Source organism: Phocoena phocoena, chromosome 3 (assembly GCF_963924675.1).
Source record: "Phocoena phocoena chromosome 3, mPhoPho1.1, whole genome shotgun sequence".
NCBI lineage: Eukaryota > Metazoa > Chordata > Mammalia > Artiodactyla > Phocoenidae > Phocoena > Phocoena phocoena.
Window position 1 is genome coordinate 73,953,639 of NC_089221.1, and position 25,682 is coordinate 73,979,320.

Sequence of the window (25,682 nt, forward strand, 5' to 3'; positions counted from 1 at the left end):
CAGGCAGATTCTCAACCACTGCGCCACCAGGGAAGCCCCCATTCTATATACTTTTAATTCATTTTGCTTTTTCTTGTGTCACTTTTTATTTAGTCATTTTATAGTTAATACCTGTGAAAGTCAATGCTGGCTACATCTGATGAAAAATTTTTGCTCACAAAGAAGGCCATGACGATTTATTCTCTTCTGCTCTTGCATCACGTACATGAGGTTAGCACGCTGCTTTATCCCAGTCTGAAGTAAGAGACTTGATATAGCCTGATGCTTGGTTCATTTTAAACAGGTATTCTACTTAATAGCAAGGTTGAGAAACTCCTGCCAAGTCTAATAGGCATAGATGCTTTCAGGTAAATAGAGCTCAAAGCTTCACAGCCCATAACAGCAGGAGTTGAGTGAACTAAATTTTTTATTATAGTCATTTAGAAATTCATTTAAATATTGCTCATCAGCATCCATTGATCTCAATATTTTTCATACAGTCTGAGAGGCTGGTATATATGCAGCCCTAATGTGTTAGACTCTATCAGATTGTTTATGTAAAATTTTTTGGTACACTGTGTTGATTTCATTTTATGGTTTGTTTTAGGCTGTAACAGTACTGAAGTAAATTCCTTTTCAACTTAGACTGATGTGTCTTGTTTAGTTCTAGTTACTTGGAGTTCATTGGTGTAATGAATTTCTCCTTTAGTGATCCACAAGTTAATCCTTTTGAAGTCAATAAGTTTATATGCATAATAATACAAGTACACATTTCTGTTGTTTCTGGCTCAGTACATTCTTGCAGAAAGAAATGGTTTTGCTGCTTAATGAATGAAAATCATTGCTTAGAACTAGGAATATGGTAAATGTTCCTCTGCACCGAGTGAATGAAGTTAAAAATATTAGGCTTCAGCTTAATCTGGCATATTTACATTTTATAATACAGATAAGAATTTTGGGATGTATCATGTCTTTCATTGCTCAAAAATGTTATATTTTCTATGACTTATCCTATGAAAGGTTGTGAGAAATTTTACGAGGAGTCTGTGACTATTTGACATGTGTGTAATTGATATAGTATTCTTGTCCACCAGAAAGAATAGAAGATTCATCCTGTTAAACCCTCATGGCTTGGCATAAACTTCAGTGTTTCAAAGAAGCATCTATCAAAGAAAACATAGGAACACCTGTTAGAACTTTGACACTCTCTGCCCTTGTACTATGATGCATGTTGAAGGTGGTAGGACAGATAATGAGAAAATGCTTCTTTCTGATATCAGTTTCCCCACTTAACCAATAACCTCTTCATTAGCTCATACCCATTCTAAAGCCCTCTGGCCCTCTTTATGGAGTTATGGAGACAAACCAGAAATACCTGCTTTAATGTTATCTGGTTTATCATATTGTATTACAAATGCCTATTTCCATACCTATACATCTCAAGAAACTATTCAGTTTTCAGGGAGGTTCCTAGAGAGGATGTATGTGGGCTTTTTTTTCCCACCAGTTTTTTTCTGAAGTTGGCATGGTGCCTGGTACCTTATAAGTACTAAGTAAATTTCCTGAATGAAGTATTATTATAAAGTGTTTACCATAAGTAAGGAAGAATGAGAAAAGTTTTAGTGAGGGATATAAAAATATACCACTGAACATAATCTAGTTGTTGAAATGGTAAATGTGCAAAAAAGGCACAAGGCCCTGAATGATTAGTGCCAAATACATATATCCCCTAAGGATTAGTAGGGGAAAGACTTCACTTTAGCCTGGAAAAGGATTTGCCATGGAGGAAGAATTTGAGCAGATTGTTCAAGAGTAGTTTTTATCCACCTTTAGTCCAATGTTGATTAAACACAGGGATTTTATGATCATTTGTTTTTATATTCCTATTGCCTATCACACTGGTACAAAGTAGGTGTTTCAAGAAACCTGTTGAAAGCCTGTCAGATGAAAATGGCAGAAAGTATGCTAGAGATCAGAGCATGAGGTGTACAGAGTTATGAGATGGCATGGCCTATTTAAACAAGGAAGGGTTACTAGACCTTCCTAGTGATAGCATGGAATTCTTGTGGCTTGAAGAATAGACCACAAACATGGAATGCAGATTCTATTCATGACAGCAAGCCATGGCTCTGTAAACTCAGAGGAGCCACTTTACCTCTCTGAGAGTCAGATGATATCCCATAAAATGAGAAGTTTCATATCTATCACCAAGTTTGTTATGGAAATTAATTGAAGTAATGTATATGTTATGGACTGCGTGTTTGGGTCCTCCCTGAAATTCATATGTTGAAATCATAACTCCCAGTATGATGGCTTTAGGAGGCGGGGCTTTCGGGAGCCAATTAGGTCATGAGGGTGCAGCCATTATGAATGGGATTAGTCTCCTTATAGGAAGAGATAGGAAAGAGCTCCTGCTTCTTCACCACACCCAATCTCTTTCTCTTTCTTTCTTTCTCTGTAAGGGGATGTTGAAGCCATCATGGTATTTGATCCTAGGATAGAGAGTTATATGGCATTTAAAAATTGTTCTAATGCTCTCTTCTGGGGGCCACTCGAGCCATGTATCAACACCATCAGAAATTGTCCTTGTGTCTTATAAGAAGTGAGCTCATAATGTTTGTTTAGACATTGCTATGATTGCAAATCCCTAGCCTTGATTTGTCACGAGAACGAGGATGTACATGTTTGAGAGAATGATGGTTTTCTCTTCAAATTCTGGTACATATAATAACTCTTGGTCTTAACTTGTGGAGTTTATGTGACTCTCATAGGAAGGGATTCAAGACATTCTCTAATTATCGGATCTTTACGGTTATCATTTGGTGATGGGGGAAAGCTGCACTACAGAGAATGAATGTTAATAAAATATTCCTTGAGTAGCATTGTTTAGTAAAGGCTAGTGCTCAGTCAGGCAAACCCATCTTCAGATTTGAGAGTCAGGGTTTGTTACTCTAAAGTTTGTAACTCTGTATAGATGCAATAGTGAGTTTTGCATATTTGTACTTCTTACCTGATTTTTACATGTTAATAAAACCTAGAAAGTGCTAGCACTTAGGTCTTATTTACTTTGAGGAGCAGATTTGCAAATGTTGAAAAAGTAATTGGAAGAATGGTGGAAATCAAAATTATTTACACATTGAAATGAGCAGCTAGATGCCAGGTTTGGCATGAACGAATGTTTGTTCCTGATAAAAAGTAGATCTTTGTAGAGGTGTTAAGAAGATGTTACTCTGTGATCAGCCAGTTTCAGTTGAAAGTTTTGCCTCAAGTTTTGGGCTTTTCATTAAACTTGGTTCAAATGAAAAGCTTTTTCCTTTCGGCTGTTAGGTTTATGCTTGAAATATTACTATCTCTGTATTTATTTGCTTTGTGTTTGATCTAGAAACACAGTAAGAAATGCATCACTAAGATGTTAAACGTACATATATTAGTGAGTAGAAGATGGAATGAGGATGCTTGTGGATATTCATATTTGTTGACAAAGGCCACATGAAGTGAATTTATATTGTATTCAAGATAAAGCCATCATTAGGCATGATTAGAATTTATGTGAAAAAGAGAGATAGAAGAAATAAATTGTTGGTTTGAACAAAGCATTATCTTTTTCTTTGAGGGAACATATTCCAATGCTTCTTTTTTTTTGTTGTTCTCATTTCAATAGGATATATTCTTGAATGAAAGATGATTATTTGACAAAGAAATTAGTGTCTTAAGCAGAATGATCTAGCACCACATTGTGAAGGTGATGGTATTTAATGTTTTATTTTTAAAGTATATATCATATTATTAACAACATAGTAGCTGCTCTATCCTGTGTTGTCTTGGTCCATGCTGACAACAAAAAGATAAATACAGTGCATACCAGGGTTCCTCTGGTAATACCAAGAACATGACACATGTCATCCTATGATAAATTGGCTCTGTGTCTGCTCAATTTCAAATCTAAAGCTCTGGAGGCAGAAGTGTTAGGAAGCAGGCATAATTCTGGCATACAGAGGCCTCAGATGCACAAAATTAGTGTGCATGAAACAGATAACAGAGAAGGAGATCCACAGTGAGAGGAAGTTTGCACAGGTTTGTGGACTTCCTGGGGTTTAGGTAGTACTGGCAGATGTTAGGTGGGAAAAAAACATCTGTAAGCATGATAATGAGCATTCCCAGAATCTGAAGTGACAACTGTATCCAGCACAAATGCTGTCTTTTTGCCCTATTTGCATACCAATTAAATTTTAAAATAAAGAAACAAATATTGGGTTACTGAATTTGTTTGACAAATAATCTTCAGGGCTTACTCAGTACAACTGGGTCAGGCGTGTTGGCTGTTTGACAGATGTTGTATCTATGAAAGATTTAAGCAAAAAGTGTATCCAGATTGTTACCACCCACAGTTTTATAACTAGGAATCTGAAATAGGTTAGAGATGGTTTGATACCCTGAGGCAGCCACAATAGAGTGCTTTTTCTCTGTGCTCTGCTAATGTATTCAATAGATAATATTTAATATTTAGTATTCAAAGTAGGAAGTTTAAAAAAATCATTGTAAATCTAACATTGCATTTCTTGGTATCTAGTATTTTAGATTTGAATTGTACATTATACATTAAGAATTTGATTTTTTAAGAGATAATTCCAATCTTCACAGTCATTGGAACCTGAGGATATGATTATATGCAATGAGGTTGTCAAGACTCTTCTCTAGAAGCTTGAAAAGAAATACAAATATATATATACTCCCCAATTTTGGGTATTTCAGGTATATTTCACAATTTCTAGGTTATATGTATTGTGTTTAAAAACATGCCTTTTGAAGGGAGAAATTTATTGTCTACAGGATGTGACATATTAAATAGAAGAATAAAATTTCAATATAGAGTTCAATTCAATAAACATAGAATATTTGCTAGGTACCAGGTACTATGTTAAGTCCTAGTGATATAAACATGAATAAGACATGGGCTAGGGTCTTAAAAACTTTATAACTTTGCTTGGAAAATGGATACAAACACAGATTATTTCATTATAATCGATATGCACAAGAGGAAAAGTAACACACCATAAATCTTACTTCTAGGAGTTTATAAGTGAAGTTAGATACCAATTCATCTTTGTTTTATACAGTGGACATTTTTCTGAAATGTGTGCTAATCAAACATGTAAATCGAATCATATTTCCCTTGACAAAACTTCAGAAGCACATTTTATTGCTATTTGCATGTTCTTTTTATTTGGTTTATTTTCAGTAGGTGTTGGATTTTCCTGTTAAAATTCTTTCTATCTCTTTTCCTCCCCGTTTTCCTATAATCATTTAAGCCCTTAAATGCACTAGAAGTACTTGCTATTTGAAGGACCCCTGAGGTGAATCATTATTTAAACTGAAAATTGCTTTGTTTGAACAAAAGTTACCTTTTCTTTTATCTATTTTGAAAAAATAACTATCCATAATATTTTCTTCAGGTAGGGTATTCAAATAACAAAAATTAATTTTGGTGAATATTTTCTTAATCACCGTACGTTCATTGATTCAACCAACATTTGTTGAGATGCTATCAAGTACTATGATAACTCAGCTGTATGAGGCTTTTTCTTCTCTCAAATAATTCATACTCCTGTGGTAGATGTAAACCAATGGGCAAAACATTGGAGGACAGAGAGGTGAATGTCGTAATAGTGGTATATTTGAGGTGCTTTGCCAGCTAAGAGAGCCTAAGAATAGGAGAGGGACAGAGGTGGGAAAAGAGCAAAGTGAGACAGGTGACCTAGAGAGGATGGCCCCTGACCTGCTTCTTGAGGGGCTGGTAGATGAAAGTGGGTAGAAGACATTACAGGTAGAGAATAACTTGTACAACAGCTTGGCAAGTTGAGAGCATGGTATAACAAGGGGAACATCCAGAGAGTCTTGTTGATCTACATTCTAGATTAAAGGGCACATATGAAGTTATAGCAGGAGAAGAGGCTGGAAAGATGAGACATTAAAGGGCCTTGGATGCTACATTAAGTAAGGAAGATTGCTTTATCCTAAAGGGATTAAGGGGGTCACTTCAGTATTTAAACAATGGAATACTGTTTGGATACTGTCTCATTTACATTTTATTGTTTTTACAATCTGAATTTTTTATTAGACTAGGAAATATAATTTATTTCATAAAAATTAATTTTGTTACAGTAGGAATGCTAAGTGTTATTTACAGGCCGTAGTTTACAGAATAAACAGAGGTGGGATTGGGCCCATCCCTGCATCCCTGGGGGGGGAAACCATGTCCATGGCTCAGGTGGGTGGTCCAGCCCTTTGCTCCCAGGAGAGCTGCTCCCTGCACCCAGGCTCCTGGTTACCTCTCCTCAGAGGGCCTGCTAAGGGACCTGGCTCAGCTGCCTGGTTGCCTGGGGAAGGGGACCAGAGGGCCCTGGATCGTCCAGTGGATGAGGAGGGTCCCTCTGGAGCCCGGGGCACTGCGAGAGAAGGCAGAGGGAGAGCCACGTAGAAGATGCATTGACTGACCCTGTGGACTCAGAGAGTGCAAAATTTTAGAAAGAGTACTATGACAACAGTTAGTGAGTCTAGAAGTGCTGGAACAAATGATACAAGAAATGAAGGTTATTTGAAAAAAATCCTTAATGCTGCTGTGCTTTTCAAACCAAGCATTATCAAGTAGCCTAATTAGGTTTGGACCACATTATTTTTAATCAAGTAAATGAGACTGGTACTTCACAGAAGCTTTTGTATTAGCAAGGTTTCTTGTTTCCAGCTGGCCTCCCTAATCCAACCATGCATCTCTAGCCACATGGGAAATTTCAGCTCAGGTTGGACAGAGGCTTCTGCTGGCTGGCCCAGCCCCTGGCCGACCACCCTTCCTGCTGCCTGCTCTCTGTGGAAAGGCTCTCAGAGGGCAGACACTTCCTTCTTCTTTTTGTAGCTGACATTGCTATTGCCAGAGCACCATGGACGGAGGCCCAAGTTCTTTCAACAAAGCAAAGACTTGCATGAGATGTGACAGATCTATAGAGCTGCTTATCAACAAGGAAGAGGCAAGGGGGTTAGCACTTCCAGGAATATGACAGAAAGAAAAGGAAGAGTAAAAAGCTGCTATCACACCTGCCACAGAGGGCAATAAAAGATATGTGAGATGGCAGGGCAGAAAGCTAGTGAGGGAGTGGAGTGCTTGGTGAACAAATGGCATATTTGGGTTACCGAAAGTATGTTAGAAACCTTTTTTTTAGGTCATATCACTCCTGTGATGAAAGAGGAGGGTCATTCTGAGTCCCATGGTTATCACAGTGTGGTAGATCATCGCCAGCACTAAGGACCTGCAACACAGCGGCGTATTTGCTTTCAATTCTCTGGTCTGGAAAAACAGAAGCCCTTATGTATAGATTATCTAAAAAGGACCAAACAACGTTGGAATGCTGTGGATGAATAGCCCGTTTTAGATCTCGTCTGTAGAGGATTAGAATAACAATGGATTCTCATCTGGAAATCCACTGAATCATAGGTCATGGACCAGAAACTTTGGTAAAAGTTCAGTCAGGCTCTTTAAACACAGTTTTATTAAGGGCTAAATCATGCCATAGGTGCTGGGGTCATTGAGACAGAAGTCACTCACTTCTCACCATTAATGAGTGTACAGAATCCTTGATAGATAGTTGAAATTCTATTTGATAAGAGCTGTTTTAGAGTAATTAGTGGGATCATGGGTTAGATTTGGGTTTGAGGAAGCTGGAATGACAATATCACAGCAAGAATGGTCAATGATATCTTTCTGAAGAAGGTAGAGCAGCAGTGGGTGTGGAGGTGAGCTGAGGGGCGTTCTAGAAGAGACAGGGGACATGAAACTGCAAAGTGGTGGGGGAGTGCTGCAAGGTGTTTTATTTGGTTGAAGCCTAAACTGGGAGGAACGGCATATCATAATTCAAGCTGGAGGCATGGGCTGGTCCTGGAGCTTGGGAAACTTATATGCCTGCTAAGGAGAAATGGAGAGTTTGGGGGTGAGAATCAGTGATGGATGGTAATCAGGGGAGTGAGTAATTTGACTAGTTGCACATTTTATAAAAGTCTCTCTGATGGCTTTATCAAAGATGGATCTGGGAAGAGGGTCTGGGGAGAGGAGATGCTTGGTCTGGAGCGTTGGTAATTGTGATATAAGATCTAGCTGAGAAACATTTCAGCATTTAAATGGGCAGTGGGTAACTGACATGGACACAGTCAGGGTTATTGGAAGAAAGGGGAACCAATTTTAGTGAGAAGGTAATTAATTCCATTTGAGACGTGTTGAGGCAGAGAATAAGATACTTTTTCACCTTTGATTTTTGAGCAGAAGTATCAGTCTGTGAGGTACAGTAGGATCAAGAAAGGACATGGGTTTTATAAACAACATCCAAGTGTAGAGAGAGAAAGTAGCATAAAACTCAGGAAAGAGGTATATCAGCACATGTCAAAGGGCTGAGTTTCAGTTTTAGAGATTTCTGCCTTGTGAGTTTCTGTGTTTGTATGTGGATGTGATTTAGGGTGGCAGAATTTTTGAACTAAGGACAGGCCATGATGAGAAGGTCTTAAATGGCTTTCAGTAAATTTTGTGTGAATAGAAATAAACTCCTAATTTCATATGAGCAATATTGATTCTTTTCCTTTTGTCAGAGGTTTAGTCAGTAATAACTAAAATGTCTAAGTTCCTTTTCACTGTAACTCACCATATGAGCAAATTGTTTAGAAAAACAAGTTTACAGTTCTAGCTTCACTTCTTATTTCTTTTCATGGCACCCTTCTGATGGGTCTCTCTTCCATAGTTTTTTTCCCTCTATTTATGGATTTTGGCTAATTGAGATAATGTGCCTATTTATATTAGTCCTATTCTATTTTTTGGAGAGGTTTTCTTCTCATCAACAAAGTAGGGAACATAAATTACTTGTCCTACTTCTTCTAGCTGGTATTGAGTTCTTATCTTTACCTTTGATCCTTCACTCTAGTTCCCCTCTTGTAACCTATGCACTGAGCAGAGGAGAAATTGTCTTTTTGAACATCATGTGATGTTCAAATCTTTGAGGTGGCTATTTATTTTTTTATTTTTTATTTTTTTTTAAAATTTATTTATTTATTTATTTATTTATGGCTGTGTTGGGTCTTCATTTCTGTGCGAGGGCTTTCTCTAGTTGTGGCAAGCGGGGGCCACTCTTCATCGCGGTGCGTGGGCCTCTTACTATCGCGGGCTCTCTTGTTGCAGAGCACAGGCTCAAGACGCGCAAGCTCAGTAATTATGGCTCACGGGGCTTAGTTGCTCCGCGGCATGCGGGATCCTCCCAGACCAGGGCTCGAACCCGTGTCCCCTGCATTGGCAGGCAGACTCTCAACCACTGCGGAGGTGGCTATTTATTCATGCAAGCTTAGCAATAAAAATTCATTTTCATCGGGAACATATTTTGCTAAAAAGTGTTTTTAAAAAGGAAATGTATCCTTTGAAGCCATTATGTCAAAATCCTCAGCGTATTTGCCACCCATGTTTGGATACAAGATTTTCCAAAACAAAAAATATCACCAAAGTCCTCTGTTAACTAAGCAGACAGGAATCCCAGTAATGTCAGAAGTCTGTATGGCTTGGTGATGATCCAGGCTGGGTAAATGTAAAAGAAATTTGGGGCTCTGGAGAGCTTGTGGCCACTGAAAGACTGAGGTGTACTGTGCCCTTCTGAGCCTGTTCTCTCCCTCAGAGCTGGCATATCCTAATAAAACAAGTTACTTCAGATTTAACTTCTATTTCAATAAGTGTTTTAAAGTTTTTACAGATATACTTAAATTTTTACTATTGTCTACATCTACATTATAAAAGTAATTTATACTCATAATGATGACACCCAAACAGCATGAATTGTTGAATCAAAGCAATAGCACATTTGTTCTATAGTATCCGAGGCTGTAAAGTGTATTTTCATAAACAATATGGGGTGAAATTCAAAGGTTTGTTTAATTTAAAGGTTATATCTAGTTCAGCCAGAATGCCTCATATTTGACCTCTTTGGTTAACTGTGGTTTTGCTCTACAGCCTTGCTGAGAGCACAACCTTATGTTAGATGGACAGAGGGAATTATCGAGATTTATGGAAGGTACACGTGATAATGAAATATTTAAAATGCAAATGGAGGAAATGCTTTGCACTTCAATGTATTGAATGTGTTCAAGTCCACTTGGCATAAGGAAGCCAAGTAGGAAATTATGTGTTTAAGGATGGCAAACTACCCAGTCACCTGGAACATCACATCACTTCCCTATGCAGAAGAGAAATTGAAAATGCCCTGAATAAAGGCAAGCAGAATGGTAATGTGCCAACCCAACCTATCAAAGAAAGAAATGGAGAAAATGTGAGGTTGTCAAATTTTATATCAAGACAATAATGTTTCACAATATATGTATACTTTTTTAAGTATAGAAAGAGATAATTCTAGCTGCTTGAAGAAACAAAGGGGAAAGTTGGAATGCAGTGACAGCTTTATAATACAATAACAGGATGCATGTCTTTGGAGTAGAATGGAGCAACTGAAAAGTTGGGTCAACATCATTAATTGTGATGAGTTAATCAGATTAGCCTTTTGACAAAATCTATTGGAGTTTGAAACCTTCTACTAAGAAGCACAGAAACTCCCATATTTCTCAAGGAAGCTTACTCACCTGAGGTGCAAGAAGACGACTTCCTATTAGGGAGTCGACTACCTGTCTTTTACAAGGTGAAGATCTGAGCCTCTAGGGGGAAGGTTTTTTTTTTAAAGTGAAGTATAGTTGATTTACAATGTTGTGTTAATTTCTGCTATCCAGCAAAGTGATTCAGTTATACATTTATCTATCTATCTATCTAACTATATATACATTCTTTTAAAAATTCTTTTCCATTATGGTTTATCACAAAATATTGAATATAGTTCCCTGTGCTATACAGTAGGACCTTGTTGTTTATCCGTTCTATATATAATAGTTTACATCTGCTAACCTCAAACTCTCCCTCCATCCCTTGGCAACCCCAAGTATGTTCTCTGTCTCTGTGAGTCTGTTTCTGTTTTGTAGATAGGTTCATTTGTGTCATATTTTTGATTCCACATATAAGTGATATCATATGGTATTTGTCTTTCTTACTTCACTTAGTATGATTATCTCTACATCTATCCATGTTGCTGCAAATGGCATTATTTCATTCTTTTTTTTAATGGCTGAGTGGTATTCTATATATGTACCACATCTTCTTTACCCACTCCTCTGTCGATGGACATTTAGGTTGCTTCCATGTCCTGGCTATCGTAAATAGTGCTGCAATGAACACTGGGTACATGTATCTTTTTGAATTATAGTTTTGTCTGGATATATGCCCAGGAGTGGGATTGCTGGATCATATGGCAACTCTATTTTTAGTTTCTGAGGAACCTCCGTACTGTTTTCTGTAGTGGCTGCACCAGCTTACCTTCCCACCCACAGTGTAGGAGGGTCCTAGAGGAAAGCTCTTTTGCTCTGGTAGTCAGAACACCCAAGAAGCCCAGGTGTTGATGTGATACCTAGATGTACTACATCATCTAGGCTTTCTCAGAGGACCAACCTGACCAGCATTGGTACCCCATGCTTCCCGACTTCCATTTTGATTTTCTAGTTTATCACAATTCCATCTATCTGAGTTCTACCTAAGCCAATAAAATACCCCCAAATAAAATATGTTTTAGGTTCATTTGATTTTGCTGGGACATTCAGGTTTAATTCTTGGACTCTTAACTACCTTAAAAATGTCCTCCTGGGGCTTCCCTGGTGGCGCAGTGGTTGGGAGTCCGCCTGCCGATGCAGGGGACATGGGTTCGTGCCCCGGTCCGGGAAGATCCCACATGCCACAGAGCGGCTGGGCCCATGAGCCATGGCCGCTGAGCCTGCGCGTCCGGAGCCTGTGCTCCACAACGGGAGAGGCCACAGCAGTGAGAGGCCCGCGTATCGCAAAAAAAAAAAAAAAAAAAAAAAAAAAAAATGTCCTCCTGCCAGATATGCCATCCTGCTATCAGCTGTCCTTCTAACGAGTTTACATGTTCTGAAAACAATGAGAGATTTACTTATTGTATGCAAAGTTTCTATTGCATCTGTAAAAATCCCTATTTCTGTATATATATATATTAAGTTCTATTTACCAAGAGTTATCAAATGATCTCTTTGTTCTCTTTAGATGTAACAAATGAAAATGTTCTGTTTTATATGGGACAATATTAGACCTACATTAAGTGTCCTGCAAAAAAATGATATATTGAACAAATATTTATTGAATAAGTTAGGTACTACACATTAGCTACTCTGAATTAACTACTATGATACTAATAGCTTTCTTTCTTTTTTACTTAATAGCTTAATTTTCCTGCCACATAGGTGACAATTTTTACCCCTGTTATATTTATTTATGTTAAAGCTCAGTCACTTTGGTAAAATAGGTATTTGTGTTGATTATTCCACATCAATTTATCCTTGGGTACAATGTACCATTTCAATCTGTATATTCAAGTGTTCTTTTATTTTGAAATGATTTCCCTGATTTATCAATTAAAATTTTTGGCCCACTGTTTTATTTCTCATCTTTGGTGTTACCAGTATGAATAGTCAGAATCTCCCTGGCCTTTTAAAATTAATTAATTAATTATTTTTTTTTTGCATTACGTGGGCCTCTCACTGTTGTGGCCTCGCCTGTTGCGGAGCACAGGCTCCGGACGCGCAGACTCAGTGGCCGTGGCTCACGGGCCTAGCCGCTCCGCGGCATGTGGGATCCTCCCTGACCGGGGCACGCATTGGTAGGCGGACTCTCAACCACTGCACCACCAGGGAAGCCCTAGAATCTAGTTTTATAACAAATAAGATGTCAGGGAAAATTATAGGTCTTACAATACGAAAGTAATATCATTCATTTAAGAACTATTTTAAGAGAAAGAACCTTGAGAGAGAAGACCTGAGCTAATTAAATTTTCTTTTATGGCTTTTGTAGGAGACATTTTATTTTTTGTTGGTCTTTTGATCTTGATAACAATCCTTAGACTTTAATTCATGGATATATAAACATGAAAGGCATATTTGATACAACATTTGGCTGGTATTGATCTACATAGCTATCTGAATAAATCTTCAAAAATCTGTCATGGCAACAAGAATGCTGAGCATAAACTCCTTGACACATGTGACCTGCTCATGTTGGAGTTGTTTGAAATGTCTCTTCAGTTTCAGCCCAATCCTGCCCAATGGAGCTTTCTTTATCACTTCTCACTTTCATCCTTCTGGATGTTTATATCTAATAACAACACACTTGTTTACTTGTTTTGGTTAAAATTATTTTTACATTTTTTTTCATATTTCAAAAGAGCAAATATCACTTTAATTTCCAAGTCAGACTATGGGGTAAAAAATGTCTGTGTTTTTTCAAGACATGAATTATGTTCACAGAAATAAAATATCATTAAAGATACACACTGAATTGTCTTCATATCTAAGCTGTGAATCCTTGAGAGTAGAGAATGTATATTTTGTTCACTCTGGTTTTCTTTTGCTTAGAAAATAAAGGATCGATAAATACTGGTTATGAATAAATATCATACTTACATTGTGAAAAATCAACCTAATTAATAGGGTGTCAAGATAATCTAAGTGAATTAGACGTTCTCAAATTCTCTCTCTCTGTTTTCAAAGAATGCTTATTTTATTCTAGTTATTAGAAAGTGGATATATGAAAAATGCAAATGAAGGAGCATGGAGTTGATCTGACCAAGCAACACTATAGCCTTTGCTCTTTTCTATTCTTCCACATGTCATTGCATGACTTTTTCCTTGTTTCTAAATTGAATGATTCCCTTTTGTTTAAATCCTGCTAAGCAACTAAGAGTCATGGAACATTTTGGTTCTTTTTCACTTGAGCACCGTTTGTGTTCATAAAATGCTTTCCAGGCTGACATGTCTTTAGTGTTTTATGAATAATTAGTTGGTTATGGTTATAGTTTGAGAAAGGGACAAGATCTTACATTTCAACACTACCTGGGGACTTTGAGATATTAAGATTTTGCTGTCTAGCATAATCTAAGCCTTATTAGGACCTTTTGTCAATAATAATTACTGGGATTCCATTAGTCAACATATAAATAAAAGGAGAGAGGGTGACTGTAGACTCAGAGAACAAACTGATGTAAAATCAAGTTTGTCTATATTTTTGGTAGATCATATTCTAAATTAGATGCTCCTTAGCTATCTCAACTGTATGGGCTAGTTAAACTCAAATCCAAACTCTAGGAAGTCAAGTGTCTCTATGGGTCAATTATACCCTTAAATCTTCCTTTCCCACCATATCAAGTCACCTTGCTACCATTAGTAAACTCTGCGTTTTCTTTGTCAATGTTGTTGTTGATGCTGAAAATCCCACCATATCAAGTCACCTTGCTACCATTAGTAAACTCTGCGTTTTCTTTGTCAGTGTTGTTGTTGATGATGAAAATCCGGTTTGTTTCTAACAAACCTCTATCAAGACTGACTGACTTCCTTGATGAAATACTTCCTGGATTAGTACATCCTTTGGGCTGAGATTCTATCACATTATCAAGCCTTTGCTTAAATGATGTTTGGGAATGCTATTTGTTTTATGCTCATTGTTATAACTACACTATGGAAACTTTCAAGACTGAGACAGAAATATAGACATTAGAGGAACCGAAAGAGCAATTTATTTTCTGAGACATGCTACCCCAAAGTGGCACTTGTTCAACCCTTTCTTCAAGAGGAAATGTTGAACTTATGGATGGTAACACATTATGAAAAGAAGCATTATAATGGTGGTGAAACACTAAATGATATTTTCAAATAATACCTCTTTTAATGTACTTGTTCCCCAAGGATGAGGGAACAGCCATGGCCCTGTCTAGACCCTCCCCAAGCTTGCTCCATAAATGTAAGAACTCTTTTGTTTTTGCCCCAGGCACATGATAAATGCTTCTGTTATTCGTAGGTTTGCACGTGTTTATATGCTGTCACATTGTCATGGGAAGGACAGAAATGGCATGTGAGATTTCCTGAGAATCTTAATTTTCCTATGAGAAATTAATCAAAGCTCTACTTAAGGTGAAAACCTGTAGATTACTACATAAATTCTAATTTGGCAAAATGTTATTTAGGGAAGTTCAGCATATCAGGTGAACTGTATATTTCTTTGGAGCCTACTGGCTCCTATTAGCTATCAGAAGAATGGCATATATAGAGAGATAAACTGTATCTTCTTTGAGCTGTATATTTTTATTTTCAAGAATGTTCAGGAAAGATCAAAATTGGGAACTCTGTTTGTAACCATTCTTCTTTTATTCCTATGGCCTGGGAAAATGTGCCTATTTTGTCTTAACTCTAGATTAAAAATATATATAAATAAATCAGAAAAGAACCCAGGTTTTCCACTCCTCTTTGAAAAGCAGGACTTAATAAAATTTTATTCAGGGTTTGATCCTTTACACCAACACACAAGGTTAGATAATGTCCAAGAAGATTACTGCAAGTCAGTAGTCTTTTGCCACGTGTGTTTCATCATTGAGCTTTCACTCCATCCTTGACTGAAGGTCATGCTCTACTAGAAGCAGGACAGTGACACCAGTCAACTCCACATCAGATCTGCTGCTTGAGGTTTGCAGGATATTCCAATAAATGTCATTCAGCTTCTGACAAACCACACTAAAATGAGCTCTCCACTGGATTGATGTTTTTATGACTATACTGAAATTTTGGTAGGGTCTTTAAGCTATGCAATTAGGTAGATTCTTGAAATAAACTAGTCTGGATGGAAATGAATATTGGCAGTCATTCATTTTAAAAGAAATGAGCAGTTTGACTGAAGTCTTACTGTGGTAGAAAATGACTTGCTTTTCACGCCATCAAAGGCAAAATTGCTGATCAATGGAGAAATGAAATTAGCTAGAAAAAAATCTCCTTTACTGATTGGCACTGTTTATAAGAAGACATATTTGTGTTATATCGCTGAACAAGACAGATATTTTGATCTGGCATCTTAAAATGGAGATGCATTTTCTTTTCATAATCAATTAGCTTTTTGCGATTGGCATAAGTAGTTAAAAAAAAGGAGATTAAAAATAAATCTATAAGGTACCCTTTCCTAAAAAACAATTTGTAAGTCATAACAAAATGTACCATTCATATCCTTCAAATTAATTATTTCATTGATAAAATAAGAGCTGCTTAAAGGCTTGATCAATGCAAATGTGGCATAATTTTTGTGTCTGGGAAATTTTTTGTTTAATTAGGAAAAAGTAATATTTGAAAAATTCTCTTACTTATTGATTTTACCCTGGGGTATTTGTGAAAATAAGTGCATTGATAGTTTATGGATGAAGAGAGTTTCTGCTTAAAATATCAAGATCGTTTTACAACAGTTTTTTTTTTCTTGCTATTGTTTCTCCATCTCCTACCCCTATCTTTGCTGCCAATTCCTGTGTCCCCTCCCCATTAAGAGTTTGTCAGCTTTGGAGAATTGTTTTGCTCCAGAGTCAGCATGTGGTGAGTTGATTACTGTAACATATCCAGAAAGAAGCTTACAAGAGGTATTATATGTGGGAAACAAGGATACCTCTTGACTCCTTGAGAGATTGGCTGCATAATTTGTGGGCCCCTTGAAAAATGAAAATGCAGAATTTCTTGTTCACAAATTATTAATTTCAAGATGGTGACAGCAGAGCATTAAACCAAGTGAGGGCCCTTTGTGACTGCACAGGTCGTTGCCTATGAAGTTGGTCCTGGCTCCTTGTCCTGGGAGCCTCTTAACTCTTCTCTTCTGTTCAAGTCACTGAGGAACATCTACTCCCTCGTTTGTCATAGAATTTGAGCAGCTCTATTTCCTGTCCCTTCGGTAGTTGGGATCCTTATTTTTGTCTTTCTGTCAATTTTTGATTCATATGCTGCCTAGAAACTGTCAACAGTGTCTTTTTTGACAACTTACTGCAGTACATCTTCAACTTAACCACCTCTTTGGTTTTCTTCTTTTTTTCTGAAAGGAGCTTTTCTCCCATCCTGCCTTGTGTGATCTGGTTCCCACATCCTACTTTTTGTCTTTAATCCAACACTTTTATTGCCTTGGATTGTTAACTGTTCCAGGGGGCTCTAGGATGAGTCACATGTCTTCAGACTAGATGGCAGGACTAGAGAGCAGTACCAGGGTTCCATTAGCTTCAGGGTCCTCTTTCCCTACTCTCAGGATTTGAGGAGCTCTAAAACCCAAATATGCATTTTTAATTTCTGGATGTGGTTTAGCTCTGAATTTATGACCTCATTTCTACCTTTGTGACCTGGACTAGACACTCATTTAGAAGGAGACTAAATTTCCGTTTCATCATCACCAGAAACTCAAGAAAACCCTAAGCTTTTGGCTTTTTGTTTGTTTGTTTTTCTCTCTCCTGGGCTCCACCCAGACTACTCTAGTTCTGTAGATCAAAAAATAATTCTCAAGGAGGAAGAGGAGGACAGCTCAACAGAAGAAAGAGGAAAAGGACATCTTAAAAGAGTAAATCTTAGTTCAACTCCTCAAGTACACAACCCAAACAAGTAAAGTCAAGGAACCAAAGGACACATCAAGGTTCTTTTCAGTATTATCCTTCCTAGCAGATATGTTTTCTCTTCCTGACAATAGTTCAAGGACCTGAGCCCAGGGGGTGAGTGAGATCATTCTATTTCCTCCAGCCCTTTGTGTTCCAAAAGTAGTTCTAAGCGTCTAAAGCAACTTCTTAATTCCTCCCAGTAACCGGATAAGTTAAGGCAGGTAGCAATGATCACTTTTCATTAATAAGGCAACTGAGGCTCAAGTGACTTAGTTGATTTTTCCAAGGGCACAAAATGAATTTCAAAAACATTTTTGAGAACTCAGAATTCTCAAATGCCCAATTAAAAAATCTTAAAAAAAAAAATCTTGCCATATCTTACTGCTGGCATCAAGATGTTTGCCACTAAACAACAACAAAAAATGATATTCATCACTGTTGATGTCTGTGTTAATCTGTCTAGATTACCGTCATCTGGATCTCTAACATCATTTGCTATATTTTACTCCTTTCCCTACTCATCATTCCTAAACATGGTAATTCTTTACTTTATATCCTTGTAATTTTTAAAAATGAATTTTTTCAACATTTGAGGTTAATTCTTTGATATTCATTTTATCAATAGTGGGGCAATATAGCAACTCATTACTACAATTTTAAGCTGAACCAATAACTAAAGTTTCCATATGTGGCTGGATGCCACATATGGTCTCTGAGTCGCCCTTAATACTTCTTTGTCCTGAGCTTTTTTTTAGCATTAAATATCATCCTGCACTTAGATGGGGATCTCAAGATTGTACAGTTGCTTAGTTACTTGCTTTTTTCATTGCTTCTCATTTAAGCCAATGACTAAATGAACAATTAGGACTTGAGTTGTGTGAGAGATGTGTTTTATTTGGCATGGACCCTAATGATCAGATAATGAACTGCTTCATTCCTATCAAGAGGATATTCTAAAGGATGGTTTCATTTCTTAATGCTGACCCTCACTCTGAGAGGCAGACTGCTCTAATCACGATAGTTAATGAACAATAAGTGGCCATTTGTCACATTTTCATTCTTTATTCCAGGCCTCAGCCAACCTCTAACATAAAGAATTCAAACTATGATGAAATGCTTTAACAGGTAATGATGAGAGAGATGATGAGAATTTTTAGGGCAGGTTCATGCTCCATATGTTCTCTGTAGTAATCAAGTTGAAAAATAGTAGTTTGGTTCCGAGGCACTACACAGTTTGATTCACTGGACATTTATTGACTACCCTACATGTACCTCATAAAAGCAGAAAGAGAAATGAATATCAAGGCACAAATCTCTGCCTCTCATAATTCAATAGTACGAAGTTAAGTTCTAATCAAAGTTTAAGTAAATTAGGTTAAGATATACTTGGTTACTAGATTTGTGTGCAGAAAATATAAATTCAGAGGAAATATCAGAAGTCTCTAGAAGGTATGAAGACCTTTAAATTGTGTCTTCTGTACCCTTGGCTTGTGCGTACTTGACTTTGAATATAAACATTACCCGACATTTGGAAAGTTCACAGTTAAATTGTGGAAGTTCATTAACTGCATGATTAAAGGTGATTAAAGGTGTTTAAATTTCCATAATCCATTTACAAGTTTTATCCATTTAAAATCTCTAAATTAGCAGTTTTCTCTGCTTCTATTATTCAGGTCATTGAACCTTAGTTGAGCTAAATGTTTAAGTGTTCCCTGTAAAGAAAGCAAACAAAATTTAAATATCTGCCATAGGAATGTCAAAATAGGAAATTAACCAGTAGTCTGAATAGAAAACTTCCGTTACTATTTTATTTCATCTTTCCCTCCTCATCACCATATATAATTATAACTGAAATAATAAAATTTTGTAATATTTCCTTTTAAAATAACTGTATAAAACTTAGGTCACTTGGATTCCTTTGGCACATAGTATTATAAATAACAAAGGCACTAAAATAAGGTTATTTTCATTGTAAACTTTAGTTGGAAGATAAATCATAAGAAATTATGTAGAATATATGGTACATCATATCCAAGTGAAAAATGACATAACATTTTATTTTAAAATACTGTTATTAGAATATTTTCTCTAATAATTTATATTTTATGCTATCGATTAGCTAGAACAGTAGGATAAGCATAAGTGGAAATCAAAATTACATTGATAAAATGCAAAACATTATTGGTCACCAAATATTAATCTCTCTAAAAGGGGTTTTGGTAATAAGAAGAGAGAATTAACAGTTTGTAACTTTTTTTTTAAAAAAGTAATTAAAGTTACGAAAGCATCAAGATAAAATTATTATTGACTGAACTTTAAGTTAACTTTTGTAATGCTGATAAGAACTTTTTGATTCTTTAAAGAAGTATTTATTTAGTGTCTATTGTGTGTGTCAAACTTTGTGGAAGGTACAAATATCTCTCCCAAGAATCTTAAAATCTAGTTTCAGAAATGTCAACATAAGTAACTACGATAGTTGGTAGAACACCAAAGACCCATAATCGAGATGCAGAAAAAGTAATATGAATGTTGAAAGGTGGGAGTATCACTCCCAACTGGTGAGATGGGGGGTGAGTTGAATCGCCAAAGATTCCACAGATCAAGTGGCACTGCACCGAGATGGACATTTTAGGGATAAGTCAGTAGTAATTACCCTATAGGAATGAAGGGAGTAGTGACATTCTGCCTGACTGAGACATGGAGGAATTGAAGATCAGGAGCTGAAAAGTTTTGGAAAATATGTGTGTGAGTTTATGTATGGGAGAGCCTTGAGTGCCAAGTTGAAGAGAATCCTTCGATTCTATTCAGTGAATATATATCAAGCACTTTACTCTTTGTGTTGTGCTAAAATCTGTGGATATTTTAAAAAATCCAGGCAGCAGGGTCTTTCTCCTCAGGAAGTTCACTTTGTGCATTTTGTAGATGCCATAGATGCCATAGGTTAGATGGATTATTGGATACTTTTGGTCAGAGGAGATCTGGGCTATGATTTGGAAGTAATAATTTGAAGGTGATATGTGAAATACATCAGAATGGAGAAGACTTGGGCAGTATACCCTCAAATGTCAGCCGTCCCAATTTTATTCAGTTCTGAAAAGGACATCTCTTAAAAGAAGAAAATGAAAAATACCAAATTACGTTTGCAGGCTGGTGTGGAGGACAATTCTAAGTGGAATGAGGCTTATTTTCAAGAATCCCACGTTAATGTTCTAATTTCATGTAAGTGAAGGTACTTCTGACATGGAGTAGTCACTAGAATGATTTATTTCTTTAATCTGCACAACTGCATTTACTAATGAGGGCAGAGGCATGGTGGCAGACCATGCAGGTACCAATGTTCTGCCCTCGCAGGTGATCTTCTCAGCAGCCCAGGATCACAGCAAGAGAAAATAAGTGATGCCAAGTTCTTGGGTGAGAGGGGAGAGAGTGTTGGAGGAGAGGAAGAAAGAGACTTTGTTGAAATTGAAGAATGGAATAAATTGGTAAAAAATTAATACAACAGTTTTAGAGCAAAGGAATATGGCATACTTTTTTTTCTTAAACATTTTATTCACGTTGTAGAGGGATTTTTTTGTTTCTTTTTTTCCAATCATTAGGAGAATGGTTGAGGAGTACTGAATCCATCACTACTTTGATGACACAGTTAGGATTCCAGATTCACATTTCCAGGTACCAAGAGTTCCCTCTAAATGCCACTATCAAGTCAGCCTTCTTATACATTTCTTTCTGCTGAACGCAGCAATGCCCATGGATATCTCTGAAGCATAATCACACCTTAGGTCGGTATTCCTCCAGGTAAAGCAGCTGTTTGGAACTGAATGCTCCCCTTCTTTTTTGTCTTACAAACTGAATTGCATCTTCGTACTTCATTCCACATTCAATCAAAGCAAGTGCGACCAGCACAGGTGCCCTTCCCAGTCCTGCAACACAATGCACTGCAACACAACAACCTGGCTCTTCATGAAATTTGGTTTTTAGTAGGTTTAGCCAATCGTCAACTATCTGATTAGGGGGTGGCGCTCCATCATCAAAAGGCCAATCTAGAACGTGGATTCCTTCTTTTTCAACTGGTGCTTTATCATATGTAGCATCACAAACTTGAACCAAAGTTGTCACACCATACTTCTTAAGTTCCTCTGTGAACTTGTTGAGGGTAGCATTGGTAGGGTTGTGGGTTATCAGAAAACGCATGTTGTCATAGGAGATCTCCACAGGGGCTGGACGGTTTATTATGACAAAAAGTGTGAGCATGCGTGTGTGAGTGTGATGGGGAAAATGAAAAAAAAAGCAACAAATCTTGAAATGTTTCACAGCAGAAAACATTAAAAAGACCACTAAAATGCCTATTATCGATCAGTGTTTTCTCTATTCAACTTGTTTATTCTTTAAGAAGCTTCTCCCTTCAAGGTAAGCAGAAGTATTTAGAATCCACTTGAATCCAAATTCAATTTGGGCCTCAATGTCTGCTGATGGATACCTTCGGACTCCAAAAAAATCCAACTACATACGAAACTTAAGCAGCCTTTACTACATTTAGGCACTAGTGAGACAAGTTAAAAGAGTAGGTCGCTTTCCACTTTTGTTTACTTGATGCTTAATTTTACTGGAGTCATTAAAAGGTATATGCTTGCAATAAAAAAAAAAGCCAACAATTTCTGAGGCCAGTCTCAGTGTCCAGAGTGTTCAAGGCAATGTTAATTATGGCACATAGAACCTCCAAGCTCACTTGTCAGCGGAAACGCTGTGCTGAGCCTGGCAGAAGTCTGCCCTCATGCTCAGAATCGCCATAAATGTGCAATGTATATTCCAACGAAAAACGCTGGCGAGCTGGGGACTGGGCATTGAAGTCCAGCGGCGGCGGGAGCGGTTGCAGCGACGCCCCACCTCCCCCCCTCCAGCCTTGGCGCGCAGGAATATGGCATAATTTAATGCTAAATTATTGCTCTAAAATTCTGCTGCTGAATTATTAAAGTAATATGACTTTTCTCCATATGCTAGGTAGAATTCTAGGATGTCCCCTAAGACTCCTACTCACTGAAGGGCATGTCCTGTATAGTTCCTTCTCCTTAAGGCTAGATGGAACTTCTGAGTATGAGGGTATCTCCCCCATGAGCAAATTAAATCGTAGTACAAAAGTGAAGGGATTTTTGCTGATGTGATTATGATTCCTCTAATTAGTTGACTTTGAGTCATTCAGAATTCTGAGTGAGCATGAACTTCAGATGAGCTCTTTAAAAAAGAGTCTAGAAGTCAGAAGTGCTCTCTGCTACTGGATTTGAAGAGTAAGTCACAGTGACTTATTCAACACTGAATTCTGCCAATGACCACATGGCTTGGAAGAGGATCCCAAGCCTCAGATGTGACCGTTGCTCTGGCTGACACCTTGTTTGCTGTCTTGTCAGATCCTGAGCAGAGGCCCAGCTAAGCACAGTCCAGACTTTTGACCTACAGAAACTGTGAGATAACAAATGTTTTGTTTTTTTTTTCTAAGTTGCTTAATTTGTGGTAATTTGTTAACACAGCAATAAAAATTTAACATACTCCTCATTGGATAGGTATTCTGAGGGGGCAGGAGAGTGGGGATAATATATATGGAAAATATGTTTACTAAAAATTGAATGAAAATCCATTGACAATGCTTAGTGGATTACTTAACCTAAAAATATTCAGGCTAGTAGATTTCTTTCCCCTACATCTGGCTCTTACTTCTAAGAGTTAGGTATAGTTTGGGACAGAGCAGTCCATCAAGCAGGGCATAAAATGGCCATGTGATACTGTGTCAGAGAAAAAAATATGCCCCTATTTATCTCACTTGATTATCACTGGGAAATTATCATTGGTTTGCTAAAGGGAGGAAATGGGCTTATTTTGGTTAGAACTAGACATGGATTTGTTGACCATCAGTTAATTGTTAATTTAAAGCAAAACTACATGACTCATTCTATGTCTTTGTTTCTATCTGGAAAATATTAATATTTTCTTTATATTGCACTGACGAATGTGATTAAGAACTGAATCAAGCAATTGGTGTATCATAGAGACATAGAAATGATGGTCATAAGTTTTATGCAAGTGTAATATTTGTGGAGAGCTCTGCTCCCTTCCCTCCCAGCTTTCTTGTTTGATTCTTGGGATAATAGAAACTGATTCTTGAAAAGGATGAAGAAATTAACAAAAACACTGTAAGCAGAGTAAAGCTCCAGAGTTATATTAAGAAACAATTTAGCAGTCTTTAGGAAGGAAGAGAAAATAGGGTGGTTCTCTATAGGGTAGCACATGGAATTCGGTTATAAGAAGTGCTTCAATGCAGCAGTAGAAAGGTTTATTTGTCCATAAATGTGTCCTCAGCAGGATGAGCTTGGAAAGGCTGCTTCCTTCACCCATTCCTTCTGAAGCCTGGATTTGAAGGCCAATGCCTCATTGTAACAGTAAGGAATGGAAATCAGATAGTAACCGAATCTCTCAAAAACTGAATCAGAGGCTGAGAGGAGATAGAGGATCCCAAGAAGGGAGGGCAGAGGAGTAAGAAGGCGGGGAAAAAAAAGAGGGAGCAATAGAGAAGACATACCCTAATGTCCTTTGATGGACATGTTTTGTATTGTCTACAGAAGAGGAAACAAAACAAAGTTTGGCATTATTTTCTGGACTCTGTGTATTTGATCTTAGAACTCTTTGGTAATGAAGTGTATTTTTAATTCTTTCAGACATTAAGGGTGTAGCTATAAGGTTATACTTCTTTGTTCATTAGGATTGTAAGTGTCTGGAGAATATGTAAGTCAACAAACAGGATTTCAAGTAATTTTATTATTTAACTACAGAGTTTATATCTACATGCATGTATGTAGATCTGAACAACATATAAATCTGCAGCATTTCCTAGCAAATTCTTATACATAATGCATATTATATCATATTAAACAAAATCATAAGAGTTCAGCAATAGTCTTCTGTATTCTAGTAATTATATGTTTGCCTTGCCCTCAAATCATCCTAAAATTGCCAGGGCCTAATCACCTCTGAGCTCATTATCTGGTCGGCTCATGGTAGACTACAACACACTGTCTTTGGGAGTTTTAAGGCGGAAGTTAATTCCTTTTCTCGTGTGAGGGAGTGGAATGATTCCTACACTATCCCTTCAGCTGCCTGGATGGATGTCTCCTTAAGCAAAAATGGAATCTGGAGGAAAGAAGTTGTGGAGAAAAGTGAAGGGGAAGACTTTACAGTAATCCCATGACCCCCATAGTGAGAGATTTTCTTTGTCCTCATCTACTATGTTCCTTACTGAATAATATCCAATTCAGTATTTTTCATCCTTATGGGGAATTAAAATTCACAAATCATTTTTACTGGGATTATGGCATTTTAGGGTACAAAGTATATACATGCACACTTTCATATTCAGTTAGCTTTATTCAGCTTAAAGTTTCTCATTCTCTTTATTGTTTACCTACAACCACAAGTTGACTAGCTGTGAGCTTTGGGTCATTCTAAATTTTGGGGATAATACAATTGTACTTCTCATCCTACCTAAGCAGACGCGCTAAAGGTATTTTTTTTAAACCATTTTTTTCCTATTGAAGTATAGTTGATTTACAATATTGTATTAGTTTCAGGTGTACAGCAAAATGATTCAGTTATACGTATACATATATCTATTCTTTACCAGATTCTTTTCCCATATAGGTTATTATTATAGCATTGAGTAGAGTTCCCTGTGCTATACACCAGGTCCTTGTTGTTTATCTATTTTATACATAGCAGTGTGTATATGTTAATCACAAACTAATTTATCCCCCCATCACCTGCTAAAGGTATTTTTTTTACCACATAATTTGTCCTGAAAATGCAGAGTACTTTCTCTTTGGTCTCTATTATTTTATGACAAAAATATTATTCTTTAATTATCTGTATGTGAATTCATTTATGTATTTTGCAGAGAGATGTGAATGCAAATGGTTCTAATAGAGCAAGATCAGTGGTAACAAAGGCACTGAATTCTTCAGGAAACTGAGGACTGAAAAGCTTGAAAGGCTGAGCTTGAAAGGCTGAAGGCTATCTGAGGCCTCTGACCACAGAAAGTTTATCATAACTTCTTGGCTCACCTGTGCCTTTAAAAATTCCTTTGTCCTTTGTCTAAAGTGGTATCTA

At 37.1% G+C, this 25,682-nt stretch overlaps 1 protein-coding gene across 3 annotated transcripts; it reads right to left on the reverse strand.

Moving 5' to 3' along the window:
* Positions 1–21,302: 21,302 nt before the first annotated feature.
* LOC136120799 (protein tyrosine phosphatase type IVA 2-like) lies at positions 21,303–21,725 on the reverse strand. Of its 3 annotated transcripts, none has more exons than XM_065874423.1 (2): positions 21,653–21,725; positions 21,303–21,574 (listed from the first exon to the last, which is right to left on the reverse strand). In XM_065874423.1, the coding sequence occupies exons 1-2, from the start codon at positions 21,723–21,725 to the stop codon at positions 21,303–21,305; spliced, it is 345 nt and encodes a 114-aa protein (XP_065730495.1). The 3 variants fall into 3 exon arrangements, with proteins under 3 accessions (XP_065730495.1, XP_065730494.1, XP_065730493.1); XM_065874422.1 differs by having other exon boundaries at positions 21,303–21,380; positions 21,438–21,725; XM_065874421.1 differs by having other exon boundaries at positions 21,303–21,725.
* Positions 21,726–25,682: the final 3,957 nt, after the last annotated feature.